Source organism: Rattus norvegicus, chromosome 10 (genome assembly GCF_036323735.1).
Source record: "Rattus norvegicus strain BN/NHsdMcwi chromosome 10, GRCr8, whole genome shotgun sequence".
Classification (NCBI taxonomy): domain Eukaryota; kingdom Metazoa; phylum Chordata; class Mammalia; order Rodentia; family Muridae; genus Rattus; species Rattus norvegicus.
The window spans coordinates 39,022,849-39,038,130 of record NC_086028.1 but is presented as its reverse complement, the minus strand read 5'-3'; the positions used below and the strand labels follow the sequence as shown (position 1 = coordinate 39,038,130).

General features: G+C 39.8%; 1 protein-coding gene across 2 annotated transcripts in view; it reads right to left on the bottom strand.

The window, feature by feature from the left end:
* The window catches only part of Meikin (meiotic kinetochore factor), a 48,532-nt gene that overhangs the window by 19,282 nt on the left and 13,968 nt on the right, over nt 1-15,282 (bottom strand). For both annotated transcript variants that reach the window (XM_039087200.2, XM_006246370.5), the window contains exons 6-9: nt 13,152-13,271; nt 11,937-11,976; nt 8,944-9,008; nt 4,921-4,991 (exon numbers count right to left, since the gene is read on the bottom strand). In XM_039087200.2, the coding sequence (XP_038943128.1) occupies nt 4,921-4,991; nt 8,944-9,008; nt 11,937-11,976; nt 13,152-13,271 (296 nt within the window). The remainder of the gene's footprint in view (nt 1-4,920; nt 4,992-8,943; nt 9,009-11,936; nt 11,977-13,151; nt 13,272-15,282) is intronic.

The following is a 15,282-nucleotide window of genomic DNA, read 5'->3' as shown; positions in this document are numbered from 1 at the left end:
CTCGTTAAAACCTGTAGTCCGAGAGGATCCTGTTAGTATATCTTCACCATAGTCCTCCTTCAGTCTTCTTCATAGCTTATCTAACCAGTAGGTGATTATTTGACAGCACAACTAATTTCTTATCCCTGCTCCTCCTATCACAGATGCCTCCTCAACCTCAGGCAAGCCCTCACTCCCACAGCCTCTGTGCCACCAGTATAACTGGACACCAGTTGAATTGTGAAATCTGCCAAAACACAGGTTCAACACAAGTCGTCTCACACAGACAACTCTACTACACATGTCTAGCTTCTACACATGGCCATTTCACACGTGCTCCAGTTTCCTCATATGTGTCTTCTTCCCTTTGCAAGTTTCAGCCGAAAAACTTTCACCATATACCCTATATGGTGCTACAAACCCAACCCGTAACAACAAACTATCAAACAGGATGTCACCTAAGCTGCAAAAATGTCAAGGCTCAGTGCAAAATGTGAGGCCTTGGTTTAAAACCATTAAGAGTTTACAGGTAGAGTAGAACGCTGATTGGCTGAATGTGGTACGTGCCCTTTCAAGTGCAAATTCAACCCTCTCATACTGCGTTTATAAACCTACCACAATGGCTATGACCCTTCTGTTGAAGGGCCAGTATCCATGCTTAAATTCTACACTGATGCCTTCTCATCTTCTTATAGACTTCTCTCTCCAATATAATATGGACATTTAAAATTAACATAGTGCCTCTTACATAGTTTTATTGAGACACAATTCAACATGTGCTAAAGTTCACTTAACAATGAAATACTTTAAAGATCTTTCTAGTCGTGCAACTATTACCACAATCTAATTTTAGAACAATTTTGCTACTAAAGTTTCATATCAGTGATAAATTTCCATTCTACTACTAAGTAACCTTTTCTGTAATTCTGTCTTTATATATTTTCCACCCTGGGTATTTCTTGTAAATGGAATCCTAGAGTATGTGGTCTTCTGTGACTTGCTTTTTTCATGTCGCGTACTGTGTTCAGTTTTAGCATGCATCAGTGCTTGTTTTTAGTTGCTGGATAATATGTTATTATATTATGCTATATTATATTTTGCTATATTTTATGACTCAATTATTAGGTGGGCATCAGAGTTATTTCTATTCTTTGGCAATTATAAAAAATTGTAAGTGCTTATGTATCTGTTTTTGTGATAGATATTTTTAGTTTTTCTTTGGATTATTTATTTTTCCTTAAAAGTTAAGATAGAATTGCTGGATCCACATTTACATTTTTTGAGGACTCAACAAACTGTTTTCCAAAGTATCCATGCCACTTTACATTTTCAGCAGGATCCAATTACTCCATACCCTCACCAATATTGGTTATGGTCTTTTTTATTGTGGTCATTTTACTGGGTGTGAATAAATATATTATAAGTGGCTCTGATTGGCATTTACTCGATGCATAATTACAGTGAGCATCATTTCATGTGCTATTGGCCATTAGAGGATAATAGGGACATTTTAAACACTAGGATATCATAATAATAGACTTATATTCAGGAAGAGACGTCTCTGATAAGCATAGCTTTTGAAACAAGGCAGAACACACAGTAGCAGAGAAATGGCACTAATATAAGATAGAACACACTTCAATCTCCAAGTATTAGATCTGTATGTGAGAAGGGGCACAGCAGTTGCCCCTTGTGAGAAGTTGCATTATGGAGTAGACGTTCTAGTTGAAAGACAAGAACAGGTTCCAGGAGGAATGAGAAAGAAGTAAAGAGAATGGAGGAAGCATGTGGAAGACTTTCTTTCATTGCTTTAAGGCAATGGATTGAAGTTTGAGTGAAGTGAACTACATTGCCAGGCCATGGGATGCTCCAGCTGCCTACTGGGTAAAATTCAGTGCTATGCTCCCATCTTCCTGTCCACCATTTTTAGTAGTCTTCAAAACTGATCTCCAGCTTTTTAGTAAAATGGCTTGAGTCCCAGCCTCTCCATTCAGTTGTTACTCTTCTTTTCTGCTATTTCCCATTAGGGATCTTCTCCCCCACCCCCAGTCTTGCACTTTGCCTCTGCTCCTTCCGCTGCAGCTTCTTGGTCTTCAACTTCTCTTCGACCTTGGTAAGCCAGTGGCTCTGGGCTCTAGTCTTCTTAGGCCTTAGGTCCAGAGGCTTGTTCTTTCTTGCCCTTGTAGAAGTTCCCCAGGTTTCCTTTTGAGTCTGGTTAATGACACTGAGGACACTGGTGATGGAGTTACAGATTTGTATTTGGTAGCTTGGATACCTCACAGACTGTTACCTTGGCAATGAGAAGCTGGGACAGTTCCACCTTCAGATCATCCAATTGTTGTTTCAACGGCTCCTCCTTCTTGCCCCAAAGGTCCCAAGCCTGAATCTCGGCCATGGCTGAGTTTAATGTTGGGTTCTATACATAATTATGAGCTTCCCCACTTTCACAGCTATAACCTATCCCAATTTGGTTTGATACTCACTGGTCTATTAAAATCATTCTTGCTGAAATCATCAGACTTTCATGATCTTAAATGCAATTCACAATTCTTTTTAAAATTAATACAATTTTTGAATAGTTTTGAATTCACATCAAGGTTGAACAGAACTGACTTCTCACACAGTCCTGTCCACCCCTCCCACTGTTACCATCCTCTATTTGGCGCTGTGTTTGACATCATCAATGAGTCTACACTCATACCAGTTAATTTTGTGGTTCACTTAAGGCTGTATATGTGCTGTAGTTTTGCACAAATGTTTAACACGAATCCATCATGTACTATCATAAAGAATAGCTTCTTTGCTCTAACAAACATCCCCTATACTTCACCTCCTCATCCCTTTTTTCTTCCAGTTCCTGCCAACCATTAGGTTTTTGTTCATTTTTAGATCTCCATAGTTTTGTCTTTTCTAGAATAGCACAGAGTTGGAATCACATAAACCATTTCAGATAGGTTTTTTCACATGGTTTGACAACCCCATCGCTTTATAAATTACTGGTGTGCGTATGTGTATGAGTACAGGTGCACCTTCACCGTGACCTGCATGTGAAGGTGAGGGGACAGTGTTAGGAATGGCTTCTCTCCTTCTGCCATAGGTTCCAGGGATCAGACTCATTCATCAGGCTGTGCCACAAGAGCCCTGACCTGCCGTCTCATCTGCCCACTCACTGCTTGCTCGTGTTGAATAACAGCACACCATTTGGAGACTCCACAGTCTGTGTTTATGCTCATCTATGCAAGAATTGGTTTGGTCACTTGTAAGTTCTAGAGATTATGAATGGAGTTGCTATGCACATCCATGTGCAGTTCACAATTTGTGTGGACTCAAGATTTCCCTTCATTGGGTAAACACTAAAGACTCATTGCTGCGTCTCAGGTAAATGCATACTCAGTTTTGCTAAAAGAAATGCACAAACTTGTCTTCCAGCATGGCGGTGTCATCTGCAGCCTCCCAGCAGTGACCGAGTGTCCTGTTACTACACATCGCAGCAGAACTTGGCATTGTCAGTGTAGATGTGGAACATTCTACGGTGTTTTTTACTTACAATTTTCTATGAGCATGTGGTGGTGAGCAACTTCTAGCCATCTTCCTGCCGTCTGCAAACCTTTTAAATGAAGTATCTGCTCAGATCTTTTGTCTATTACTTCGTCTTCATATTTGAGCTTTAAAAGTTCTCTGTGTTTTGGATTATCATAATATATACTTTTTAGAAATATGAGGCTTGTCTTCTTTCTTTTTTTCTTTTTTAAGATGAATATTTCATGTTAGTACACTGTGGCTGTGTTCAGACACACCAGAAGAAGGCATCAAATCCCATAGCAGATGGTTGTTGAGTCACTATATGGTTGCTGGGAATTGAACTCATGATCTCTAGAAGAGCAATTAAGTGCTCTTAACTACTGAGCCATCTCTCCAGCCTGTCTCCTCTTTCTTAACTTTGGCACACACATGTGCACACACATTTTTGAGACAATGAGTTGATTTGGGTAGACTAGCTGACCAACAATGCCCCTCCACCCAGCCCCCAGGGATGCTCCTGATTCTGCCTCCCAGTACTGGGATGACAGGAATATGCTACTGCACCCAGCTTTTGCATGTGTTCTAAGGATTAAAACGGAACCATCTCTCCAGCCCCTCCAATAACACTGTGATCGATCAGCTGCTCAGGGCAAGATTGAGAAGTCTTTCTCAAAGCTTGTCACTTGCCACTCCATCTTCTATGTCAATCTGTCAGCTCCACAGGCAAAGTCATACTTCAATCCACACACATCTCGCCACCTCTCCTATAAAGCACATTCATCAAAGCCAACACAAAATCCCTCACCAAAAAATTGTTAGAATGTTTTATGATAGCTCTCCTTCCTAATGTGTTTGCTGTTTCCCAATTTATTCCCTAATCTTTACAAAAGAAAGAAAGGGGACTTTAAATCAAGAAAGACCTGCTGAAAACTACTAAAAAATGGTAAAAATAGAAGCCTGTTTTCTCAACTATATGATAGATACCATCAGACAATCAGACAAATAAAACAATTATCTGACTGGATGATATCTATGTTTTAAAAACCCAATACAATTAATGAAAGGCTTTGAAAGCCTTCCCCAGAGAACTTCAGATTCCAAGCCTAACTCACTACAGTCTTCAGCATGAAATGTCGCTCTGGCTACACATAACCCTGTGCCTTAATGAATAACATATACACAGTATTAAAGGAAAATCAGAGAAATGTAAAATACATTTTCATTCTCTTTATTAAACATATATAAAGTATATATTCACATATGGTCTACATAGGTTTTTCACAAACGAGTAAATTTTATTTTCCCAAATGCTTTTTCTATTGCCCAAACTGCACAGAAAATAACTTCTATATGTGTTAATTAAAATCACATATTTTATCAGTGCAATTATTTGTATAGTTATCCTGCTTCAATACTTGCCTTTTTCTTTGTTGTCTTGATTGTTGGAGGGCCAGTTTTCTCAGTGCATATGACTCCAGAAGCTGCACTTTCTACAAATGAAAACATAGTTTCAGTCTATTTAACAGGCCATTAACTCTAAGTACAGAAGACAGAGATTTCAAAATCAAAATTGAAACCAAACTAAATCCTCGATTTTAATGACTTTACCTCTTATACAGAAGGAAAAACCTAATGTGTGTTGAATAATCTAACTCACCTGAGATAGAAGGGAATATCCTTTAAAGATTTATGTCAGACAAGGCTGTTGATAGCCAAGTGGTTAAGAGAACTGACTGCTCTTGCAGAGGACCTGCACTTGATGGCCCACACCCATGTGGTGGTCCACAGCCATCTGTAACTGCAGTTCCAGGAGTTCCAGTGGCTACTATTGGCACTGGACATGCATGGTTCACACATTTACATACAAGCCAAAACATGCACACCCCTAAAATAGAAGCCCATCTCAGAGCTCCATGTTTCACAGAAGTAAATATATGGTTTACTTTTGACTTAGCAGGGATGTGTGTGAGTGAGTGAAGTTCTTTACTTCTCCTCCCCTGTATTTTAACACTCCCTTTCTCCTGTGACCTGCCTCTCAGTATTGGGACATTTACTTATGAATGAAATGAGGTTTCGGGGCTGGGGATTTAGCTCAGTGGTAGAGCGCTTACCTAGGAAGCGCAAGGCCCTGGGTTCGGTCCCCAGCTCCGAAAAAAAGAACCAAAAAAAAAAAAAAAATGAGGTTTCTATGTTGCCCAAACTTGAATTCCTGGGTGTAAGCCATTTTCCTGCCTCAGCCTTTTGAGTAGCAATCTTTTCAAGTACCTGCCACTACACCTGGCTTTATCAACATTGAAAACAAATTCAGGCCTGGCCTGTGTTATTTAAACTTTTCCTGTGCTCCATATTCCCCGCTTGTGGGCCACCTCCTACCTGTGGCTGCATTTCTCCAAGGGCTCCTTTAGCTTACTCCAACATTGCTTAGCCCTCTGGACAATAGGCAGGGAGATAACTACGGAGGATAACACCATGTACAGAGAGCTGGAAGAATGTTGGTCTCTAGTTTTAAATACTCAGTGACTTCCAAATGCCTGCATTGTACATGTGCTAAGCTTCTAAAGAATGGGCTGTTTTGCCTGTTACTCAGATCACCCTGATCCTTTCCAATATTCCCCTATGAAAACAGCCCGGGTTCCACCCTTTGACAGTGACATTTGCATAACTAATTAAGGAAATGTTGAAAAAAAGAGGAATACAGAAGCACATTATAATTCCATAGTCACTACTCTACTCTACTATCATGTTCTTAAAATAACATTTTCCATTATAAAGCAAAACTTTTGATTTGAGAAGACCTAGGTACAACTAGGATTGGTTTTTGTACCATGACCCCTTTCCCATTAATGTTTTTCTCCCCGTGTGTTTTCTGGTGCTCAGTATTTAGCACGGGTACTGTGCACACAGGCAATCATGCTACAACTGCAGGTCTCACTTTGTCTTTCATTGCCTTGCTTCTCTTAGTGTAAGAAATAAATCCTTAAGGTCCATTTTTAGTATGAGGTATGCTTAGGGTGCCACAAAGAGTCACACACAAGCAAGAGTCAGTCACTAGGCCCCTCTCTCCTAACTGGTTGCTGGTACCTGCTTCTCTCTGAGCTCTTGGGTTGAAAAGCTGCAGGCGGTCTGCTATGAACAGCGTTAGGAGACTGTAACTCTCTGGAGCATCAGCCCATAGGAAAGGGAGCAGACAGGGATTCCTTGTGAACAGGGACTTTAAAAAACAGTTTTGGGGCTGGAGAGATGGCTTAGCCGTTAAAGGCTAGGCTCACAACCAAAAATATAAAAAACAGTTTTGTACCAAACCAGCCATTTTTGTCTTTTCTTTATGCTGTGTCCCCTTTCTTCTTTATATTTTAAAGCCACTGCAAGTCTGGGTTATCTTTCTTGGCATTTTACAATCTTTAAACTCAAGTGAAACAATGAAATCCTGTAATTTTATTTATTAAATAATTAAATCCTTTAATTTTTATTGTTTTAGTATTTATTGGAAATAGAGTCTCCTCTCATACAATATGTTCTGACTACAATTTCCTCTCCCTCCACTCCTCTCAGCATCCCTCACCTCTCCTCTCCCCCAGATCCTCTCCCCCTTCATTTCTCTTTAGAAAAGAACAAGATTCCAAGAAACAGCCAAACAGGACAAAATAGAATACAGTAAGACAAGGCAAACACGCTCTCTCAAGGCTGGACAAGGCAACCCCCTAGGAGGAAAACGTCCCGAGAATAGTCAAACGCATCAGAGATACACATTCTTCCACTATTAGAGTCTCACAAAATGCCAAGCTAACAGCCACAACATCTGTAGAGGACCTGGTGTAAACCCATGTAGCTTCTTGCTTGCTGCTTCAGTCTCAGTGAGCTTCAGAATGAATATTAAGATTTTTTTCTATTTCTCTAACCTTTTGATTGTGTTATTACAAAGTGAGGGCCTCACAGTTCCCTTTGAGGGTTGTAGTTTTTGACCTCCCAGTGGACCTCCCTAATAGAATGGACAGTCCACTCCTCCCTTGGACTTGGGCCTTACAGGCTCGGCCTCTACCACTAGAATACTATCATTCAGAACAGGAACACATTTAATCTCCCCCCCCAGGATAGGGTCTCAAGTATTTAGCTCTGGTTGTCTTAAAACTCACTATGTAGACCAGGAGGGTCTCTTAAAAACAGCTTCTTATGAAGATTTTAGAGTTAAGTTTATATGTTAGGTTTATATAAACATTTGAAATAATTACTCACTGAAGAAACAATTCTTCAAATTTGCTTCCAAATACATGCTATAATATTTGTTGCAAGAAATAAAGAAAACAGGGACTAAAGACCCTATTTAAAGACTAAGTATATATATCACGCTGGCTTCTTGAAAATAACTTCTTAAAATGTAAGTTTCACAACTAAGTTGATATTTTCAGTTCATATAAACATTTGAAATAATTAAGTTATTCCTTGATGAAGGAACAATTCTTCAATTTTGCACCCAAATAGATTTATAAAACTTGTGGCAAGAAATAAAGAAAACAAGGGCTGAAGAGGTAGCTCGGTGTTTAAGAATACTGGCTGCTGCTCTTCCAGAGGACCTGAGTGTGATTCCCAGCACCTCTGTGGCAGGTGTTTATAACTCCAGTTCCAAAGAATCTGCTCTTCTCTTCTGGGTTCTGCAGACACTGCATGCATACGGTACGCAGGAACACATTTAGGCAAAACACCCTCAAAGTAAAGTTTAAAAAAATAAGAAAATAGGGGTTGGGATTTAGCTCAGTGGTAGAGCACTTGCCTAGCAAGCGCAAGGCCCTGGGTTCGGTCCTCAGATCCAAAAAAAAAACAAAAACCAAAAAAAATAAAATAAATAAGAAAATAAAGATCTGGCCTAAACTGAGGCTAATGATATAAATGTCTTGTTAAGTTCACTTCCATAATAAATTGAATAACAGAGGGCCAGTAATACAAGACATTTTGCTGACCCCATTGTTTTTCAGTCATTACATATAGTTCAATTGTTCTCTCCTATTACTGAGCCTGCAGGGGCAGAGAAAATGTTGTGCCTTCTGGAATGTAACAATGCCTGGTACAGAACATACCAAGTATGTTTCTCTAAGAACAAACTATGGGTGTTGTGTGCATAATTAAGAAACATTTTCTAACCCCATGAATATCCTTCCTGCCTTCCTTTTTTTTTTTTTTTTTTTTGAAATGAGGTCTGGCTCTGCATCCTTGGCTGACCTGAACTTGCTCTGTAAACCAGGCTGGCCTCTAACTCAGAGATTCTTCTGCGTCTGCTTCCTGAGTGTTGGGATTAAAAGTGTGTACTACCACACCCAACCAAATCTTTACTTTTAAAATGCAACCAAGCTAAAGTGTTTCCTGGGGTAACAAGTAATCAGCAGATGGTATACTGTAGCAAAAACAAATATGTAACCATGTAAATAAACTAATGCCAGTAATTATTACCTGATGCTAGGTTTGAAGTATACTTTGGTTCTGGAGAAATATATTGGGCCTCTAATGTCATTCCTCTGTAATAAGAACAAATTAATGATATTTTCTAATCTTTTAGTAACTTTCAGTTATCCTCAAATTATACTAAAAATAAAGATGTGCAATTAATTATTCTGTAGGGGAAATACAGCTGGTTAGAAAAATGTATGTTTATAATAACAGTTAACAGTAACATGTACGTACATGTTTATCAGTATGACACATGTCTCTAGAGGAAAACCATAATGTTTAGAATTACACAGACTGGAGTTTAAGTCAGATCAGTTACTCACACTTTAGGGGCCTTGAGAAAGCTAAACTTGTCCCCAATCTCACTCTTCCTATTTATGCAAAAGAGGTAGCAAGCCTGCTACCTAAGAATCTGGTGTGATATTTTTTGATCTGAGTGATGTTTTTAGAGATGAATATCTTTCTCTCTTTGGAACTTCCACAAAAGAGATTGTGTTTTGTTCTAACTGAACACATAGGAGAAGATGAGCTAGTATAATAATGGGTATGGATCCAAAGGATTCAGCGTTTGCCCCCAAAACATGATCTGAGCAAGACCGAAGATTTCCTTAACATGGGAGTTGACAGCCCGATGTGAAAGCAGACTCTTCTAGATTCTTTTACTGGTTAATTGAAAAGTTGGCTGAGTAAAGAGCAAGCTGTTTTCTCTCATTTTCCTTTAAGCTGAAATGTTCAAATAAAACTGCCTTGCAGGGTTGGGGATTTAGCTCAGTGGTAGAGCGCTTGCCTAGGAAGCGCAAGGCCCTGGGTTTGGTCCTCAGCTCCAAAAAAAAAAAAAACCTGCCTTGCTTCTGACTGAACTTTCATGTAAACTTCTTACCAATGCATCCTGGGTATTCTCTGAATAAAGAGCAATTCTTAGGTGGTAGAGTCCAGTGTATTAGCACAACGCCAAACTCCTACTGGTCAGCATTCGCTTTCCCCGGCCCTGCTCGCACTCAGTGCTATGGGAGAGCAGCTCTGTCTGGTTTCTTCTCTAAGTTCTTGCTACCCTCGACCAGCACAGCACATGAATACTTGTCTGACGCTGGTTTTCTCTGGCATAGGATCAATATGATGTGGAGGTGGAGTTCCTACATTCTGTAAATTGTCTATTTTCTTATGTTTTCTAAAAGTATTCATTGATAGTTAAATTACTTAAAATTTTTCACAATCTGCTTCTGAAAATCTTTTGTTTATTTATATACATCACAAATGCTGCCCCGCCTCCTGGTCCCCTCCCCCTCACAGGGTCCCTCCCTCCATCCCCCATTCCCTTAAGATTCCCTTAAGTGGTTCTCAACACCTTTGGAACAAAATAAAACTCCAACCCTCGAGGAGGCCTTGCACAGTTCCGATTGTGGCTACGATTGTGGCTACGATTGTGGCTATCCTCTTGAACTGAGATCCCTTCTCTCTCACAAACACTGTGTTCAGTACCCGTGCCCTGAACCAACTGCTTCCTCCAGTAACACTTCTCCCCAGTCCTCCCCATGGCGCGTCTACCACTTTTTCTTTCTCAAGAGCCTCATCATTGAGAGATATTGGCATCATTTAATAATAGCCGTCTCCGTAATAATCCCTCTGAAATAGAACTTCGAGTGCTTTTGAAATAATTACACAAATAATCTTATTTGATGTCAATGTTCCTAGGTCCTATTTACTGATAATGATCCTAGGAGCCAACAGAGGTCGGTCTGCTCTTAAACTTTTACAGAGCTACACAGAAGACTAAGTAAGCAGTGCGTATTTATGGAAACTCAACGCTATACTGGATAGTATATGTGGTTAGAATCAAACAGAGCAGGGTTTAAAATCTGCTTTGCTACTTTTTGGCAATGCACAATGAATACAGACTTTTCCTTTTCAGATTACCAAAAAAATCTAAGAAATTAGAAGTCTAATTCAATTTAGTTAGATGTATAATTGTTTGTAATCCACAAGTGTTTAACATTTTACCCATAATACTGATTTCGTTTGATATGAATTTAGACAGAGAAAAGGTGCCTTTCCATCTGCTTGCATTAAGAGAGAAATCACTCTGCCAATTGTGCATCCAATCTATAGACTTCCAAAAGCCAGACTGAAACAGAGCCCAAGGAAGACCAAGCTGGAAATGCTTACGATCAGTTCACTAAGGTGGATGTCAAAGCCGTCTATTAATAGCCAACATGAATTTAAAAAGGCTTGACTGACAAAGCTCCACAAAGTGAAGCCTGACTCGATTTTGACAAAATAACTTCAGTGAGATAAAAATATACCCACTGGGGGTTGGGGATTTAGCTCAGTGGTAGAGCGCTTGCCTAGGAAGCACAAGGCCCTGGGTTCAGTCCAAAAAAAAAAAATACACCCACTGATTTTTTATAAAACATTATCTAACATATGTGCTATTAACCAAACTGTGGCGTCAGCCTTGACTGCTTTCTCTCATTGCATCTCTGAATCCACCAACAAATCCTATTCACTCTACTTTCAGATATCCTAGAAGCTCCGTCTATTACCCCAGAGCCCTCCTCTGGGTGGTCCTTCTGTCCAAAGTGCCCATCGCCCATCTTGCCCTTCCTTTGGAGAACTGTTCAAATGATGCCTTTCCAATGGCAACCTTCCTACCACACTGTTTAAGGGAGCAAGCCTCAGCCCAACACTGCAGAGCCCATCTTGCTTTATTTCCTCAGTATCCTTCTTTACAACACAGCATGTAGCAGCATATTTGCCTGTCCAATGTTGGCCTCTCCACGATGCCGTCTGGACTTGATGCGGGCAGCGTTTTTGTGATTGATTGATTTTACTCCCCACTCTACTCCAGCAATTCAAACACTCCCGGCACAGAGTACGAGCTCAGCAAACACTGAATGAATGAAGCTCATCTGACTTTGTAGAATGGCAGTCATCACTATTACACAACTCTTACAATAAGGGGTTTTGAACAGCACAACATCAAATGGTTTAGTTCTTACATTTTTCTCTGGCATTTTTCATAGTTTTCTGAAGAGGAACCTATCAAAGGAGGGGAAATCAATCCATTAGACATAGAGATAATTCAAAGGTGCCCGTGAAGATAAAATTATTCTGGATAAAAATAAATATTTCTCTTCAACATACAAAGTGACTGAACTTCGGTTTTATGTTTTAGACTGTTTTATCGTGGTTTTTTTTTTTTTTGTAATTTTCTCTTAAATAAGACAAAGGTATTTTGAAAGTATCAAAGTAAAACATAACAAAAAGTATTATGAAATACTATAGGATACATAAATATTTAGACAGTTCTTTATAATCTGGATGTCTTTCACAACTATTATCTTGGGAATTTTACACTAATCATGTCAACCAAACACACCAATTTATTTTTTCACCATCTTACATATGAGAAAACAATGGTTGGTTACAAAGTGCACCAACAGTGGGGTTTAGGCACAGTAAGAAAGATTATCTCACAAACTAGGGCGGGCCAGTGAGATGAGTAAGTTCTACAGCTTGCCAAGTACGTACCAGGCCCAGGTTCAGTCTCTAGCCACACAGACAAAACAACAATAACAAGACAGACTGAGTGAGGCTGGGAGAAGCCTCAGGCCCTAAAGGACTTGACAATTATGCATGAAGACCGGAGTTTGAACCCCAGGAGCCATGTTGTGGAAGCAAAGAACCAACTCCGAAAAGCTGTCCTCTGATCTTTGCAAGTGTGTCTTGGCACACATATATGTACATGCACTCACATCTATATATTAAATAACTGTAATTATAAAAATTAGGGGATGGTAAGATGGTTCACTGGGCAGAGGTGCTTGCTGCCAAGGATGACAATGTGAATTTATCTGCAGGACTCCTTCGGGTTGTTCTCTGAACTCTGTATTTGCACTATGGCATATGCAAATACTCATACATCCTGCATACACACATACAGACACATAATAAATAAAATGTAAACAATAAAATAAAGCCCATATGTACTAAAACTATTGTTAGTTATTATTTGAAGCCAAAAGCAATCTCAGCTTATAGGTTTAGCGTGGAAATCATTTAGGAGGGAAGAGAATGTTAGTTTCATTTTCCAATACACATGAGGGATTTTCTTATATATTTGGTTGTGAGCCTAGCCTTTAACGGCTGAGCCATCTCTCCAGCCCATGAGGGATTTTCTAAGTGAGAGGAAAGAAAAGAATGTAAAAACTCACTCAAAACTGCAGAGAGGTTTGCAAACTGTGGCGCCTTCTCTATCACTACTGCTTTACTGGTGTCTAGAAGAGTAGAATTCTTGTAGAGCATGTAATCTTCCAACTTGGGATGCTCCCAATCTAAAAAGCAAAATACATCATGGTGTACACACACGCACGCACGCACGCACGCACGCACGCACATGCGCCTATGAGTTAAGTAAGTAAATAAATGTCATTTTAAAATGACGTGAGTGTAAAGTTTAGAATGACAGAACACAGGACAAGTAATGATGGCCTCAGGTAGGAGTCTAAAGCCTAGTTCAATCCTCTGTCCTTCCTCGTCTTCCATCTAGGTCTTTGCTCTACAGAGACCACTGAGCTGCAGGATGGCAGCACACACATACTGGCTCACTCTCGTTTGCTGTACTCCTCTCTGCTCATTAAGCCTCGTGTCGGTGAGCAGCAGTCACACTGCCATTAGCTGGTATTGGTTTTAAGCTTTCTATCGACCTCAGCTATAGAGGAATGGTGCTATTCTTGTTGCATCCCTGTCTGTACTTTTCTCACGGTCCACGACATGATAATAATCTATCATCAGATGTTCTTTTTATGTGTGGAGACCATGGACTGAACCTAGGGCCCCAGGCATGCTAGGCAAACACTCTGCCACTGACATCTATGCCCAGACATAGTCAATGTAGACATCATGGTGATAAGATACTATACAAATCTTATTCTTCTGGTACACTGTGGCAATCATTTGGCTTTCCTGAATCATGTTTCCCTCTCTCCCCAGATGATTTAGTTTTTTTATGTGATTCTACTGTTTAATCTTAAACATGGCAGGATCAGCGTCCCTGATGAGAACCCAGGAGAGACTACTGGTGAAGCTGCGGCCCAGTTGCACCAGAGAGCCCCCCATTTTGGAGATGCCAGCACTATGGGGTGACAGCCAAGGGTAGCAGCAGCTATAAGAAGGAGCTGGCCTGAGACAGGCGACATACTGTGTGTGTTTTGTAGGTCCTTTGGAGCTCAGAGGATTATGAGTAGTCTGGTTATCAAGTACTTAATGTTTTTCACTACTGAACTTTGACTTCGCTTTAATTTTATTTTGACTGTACCCTGATTCTTCCTTCTCAGAGTAAGGAAGTATGTAACTTATTTTATAGAAGCCCACCGTTAGGACTTACAAGTTTAGAGAGACTTTGAAATTTTAGAGTAACTTTGGATACCTTAAAGTGTGTTGATATTTTAGAGAAACTCTGAATTTTTCAAAGAGATTTTGAATGGTTTAAATACACTGAATTTCTATATTTTTGTTTTTGACATGTGGTCTCTCAGTGTAGCCCTGGCTGTCCTGAAACTTACTATGTAGACCAGGCTGGCCCCAAATTCACAAAGATCTGCTTGCCTCTGTCTCCTGAGTGCTATGATTAAAGGCAGCTCCAGGTTCAGTGAGATACCCTGTCTCAAAAGATAAAGTGGAGAGTGGTTGAGGAAATCAGTTTACACACACACGTGCCCACAAACAAACACACAATTGTGGTTTTTATGTCTGGGAAGAATGGAACTCAAATTTTGATTAGCGTTGCACTGAATCTTCATACTGCTTCTGACAGGTTGAACATTTTTACAATATTAATTCTTCCAGGTCACAGGCATGCGAGGTCTTTCCTTCTGGGGTCTTCCTTTTTCAGTGTTTGGACATTTTCATCATAAAGGTCTTTCCCTTTCTTGGTTAGATTTATTGTAAGGCATTTTATTTGAGGAGGGATATTATTCATGGGATTGCTTCCCAGGTTTCTTTCTGAATATGTTTGTCTTTGGTACAGAGAGAGGTTATTAGGGTGTATTAATATTAATTTTATATCCTGCTACTTTACCGAAAATGTTTATCAGCTCTAAGAATTTTCTAGTAGAATCTTTAGGGTTTTTTAACCTATGCAATAATATCATCTGAATAATTAGATTTCTTCCTTCCCTAATCATAGGCTGCATATCTTCCTTTCTTGTCTTACTTCTCTAGCTAAGACTTCAAGCAATATACTGAACAGGAGTGAAGACGGGGGACACTGTCATGTTCTTGAACTCAGTGGAAATCTAAGTTTTTTCCTTGGCAAGTCCAAGCCAATTAAGAACGTTTCTAGGC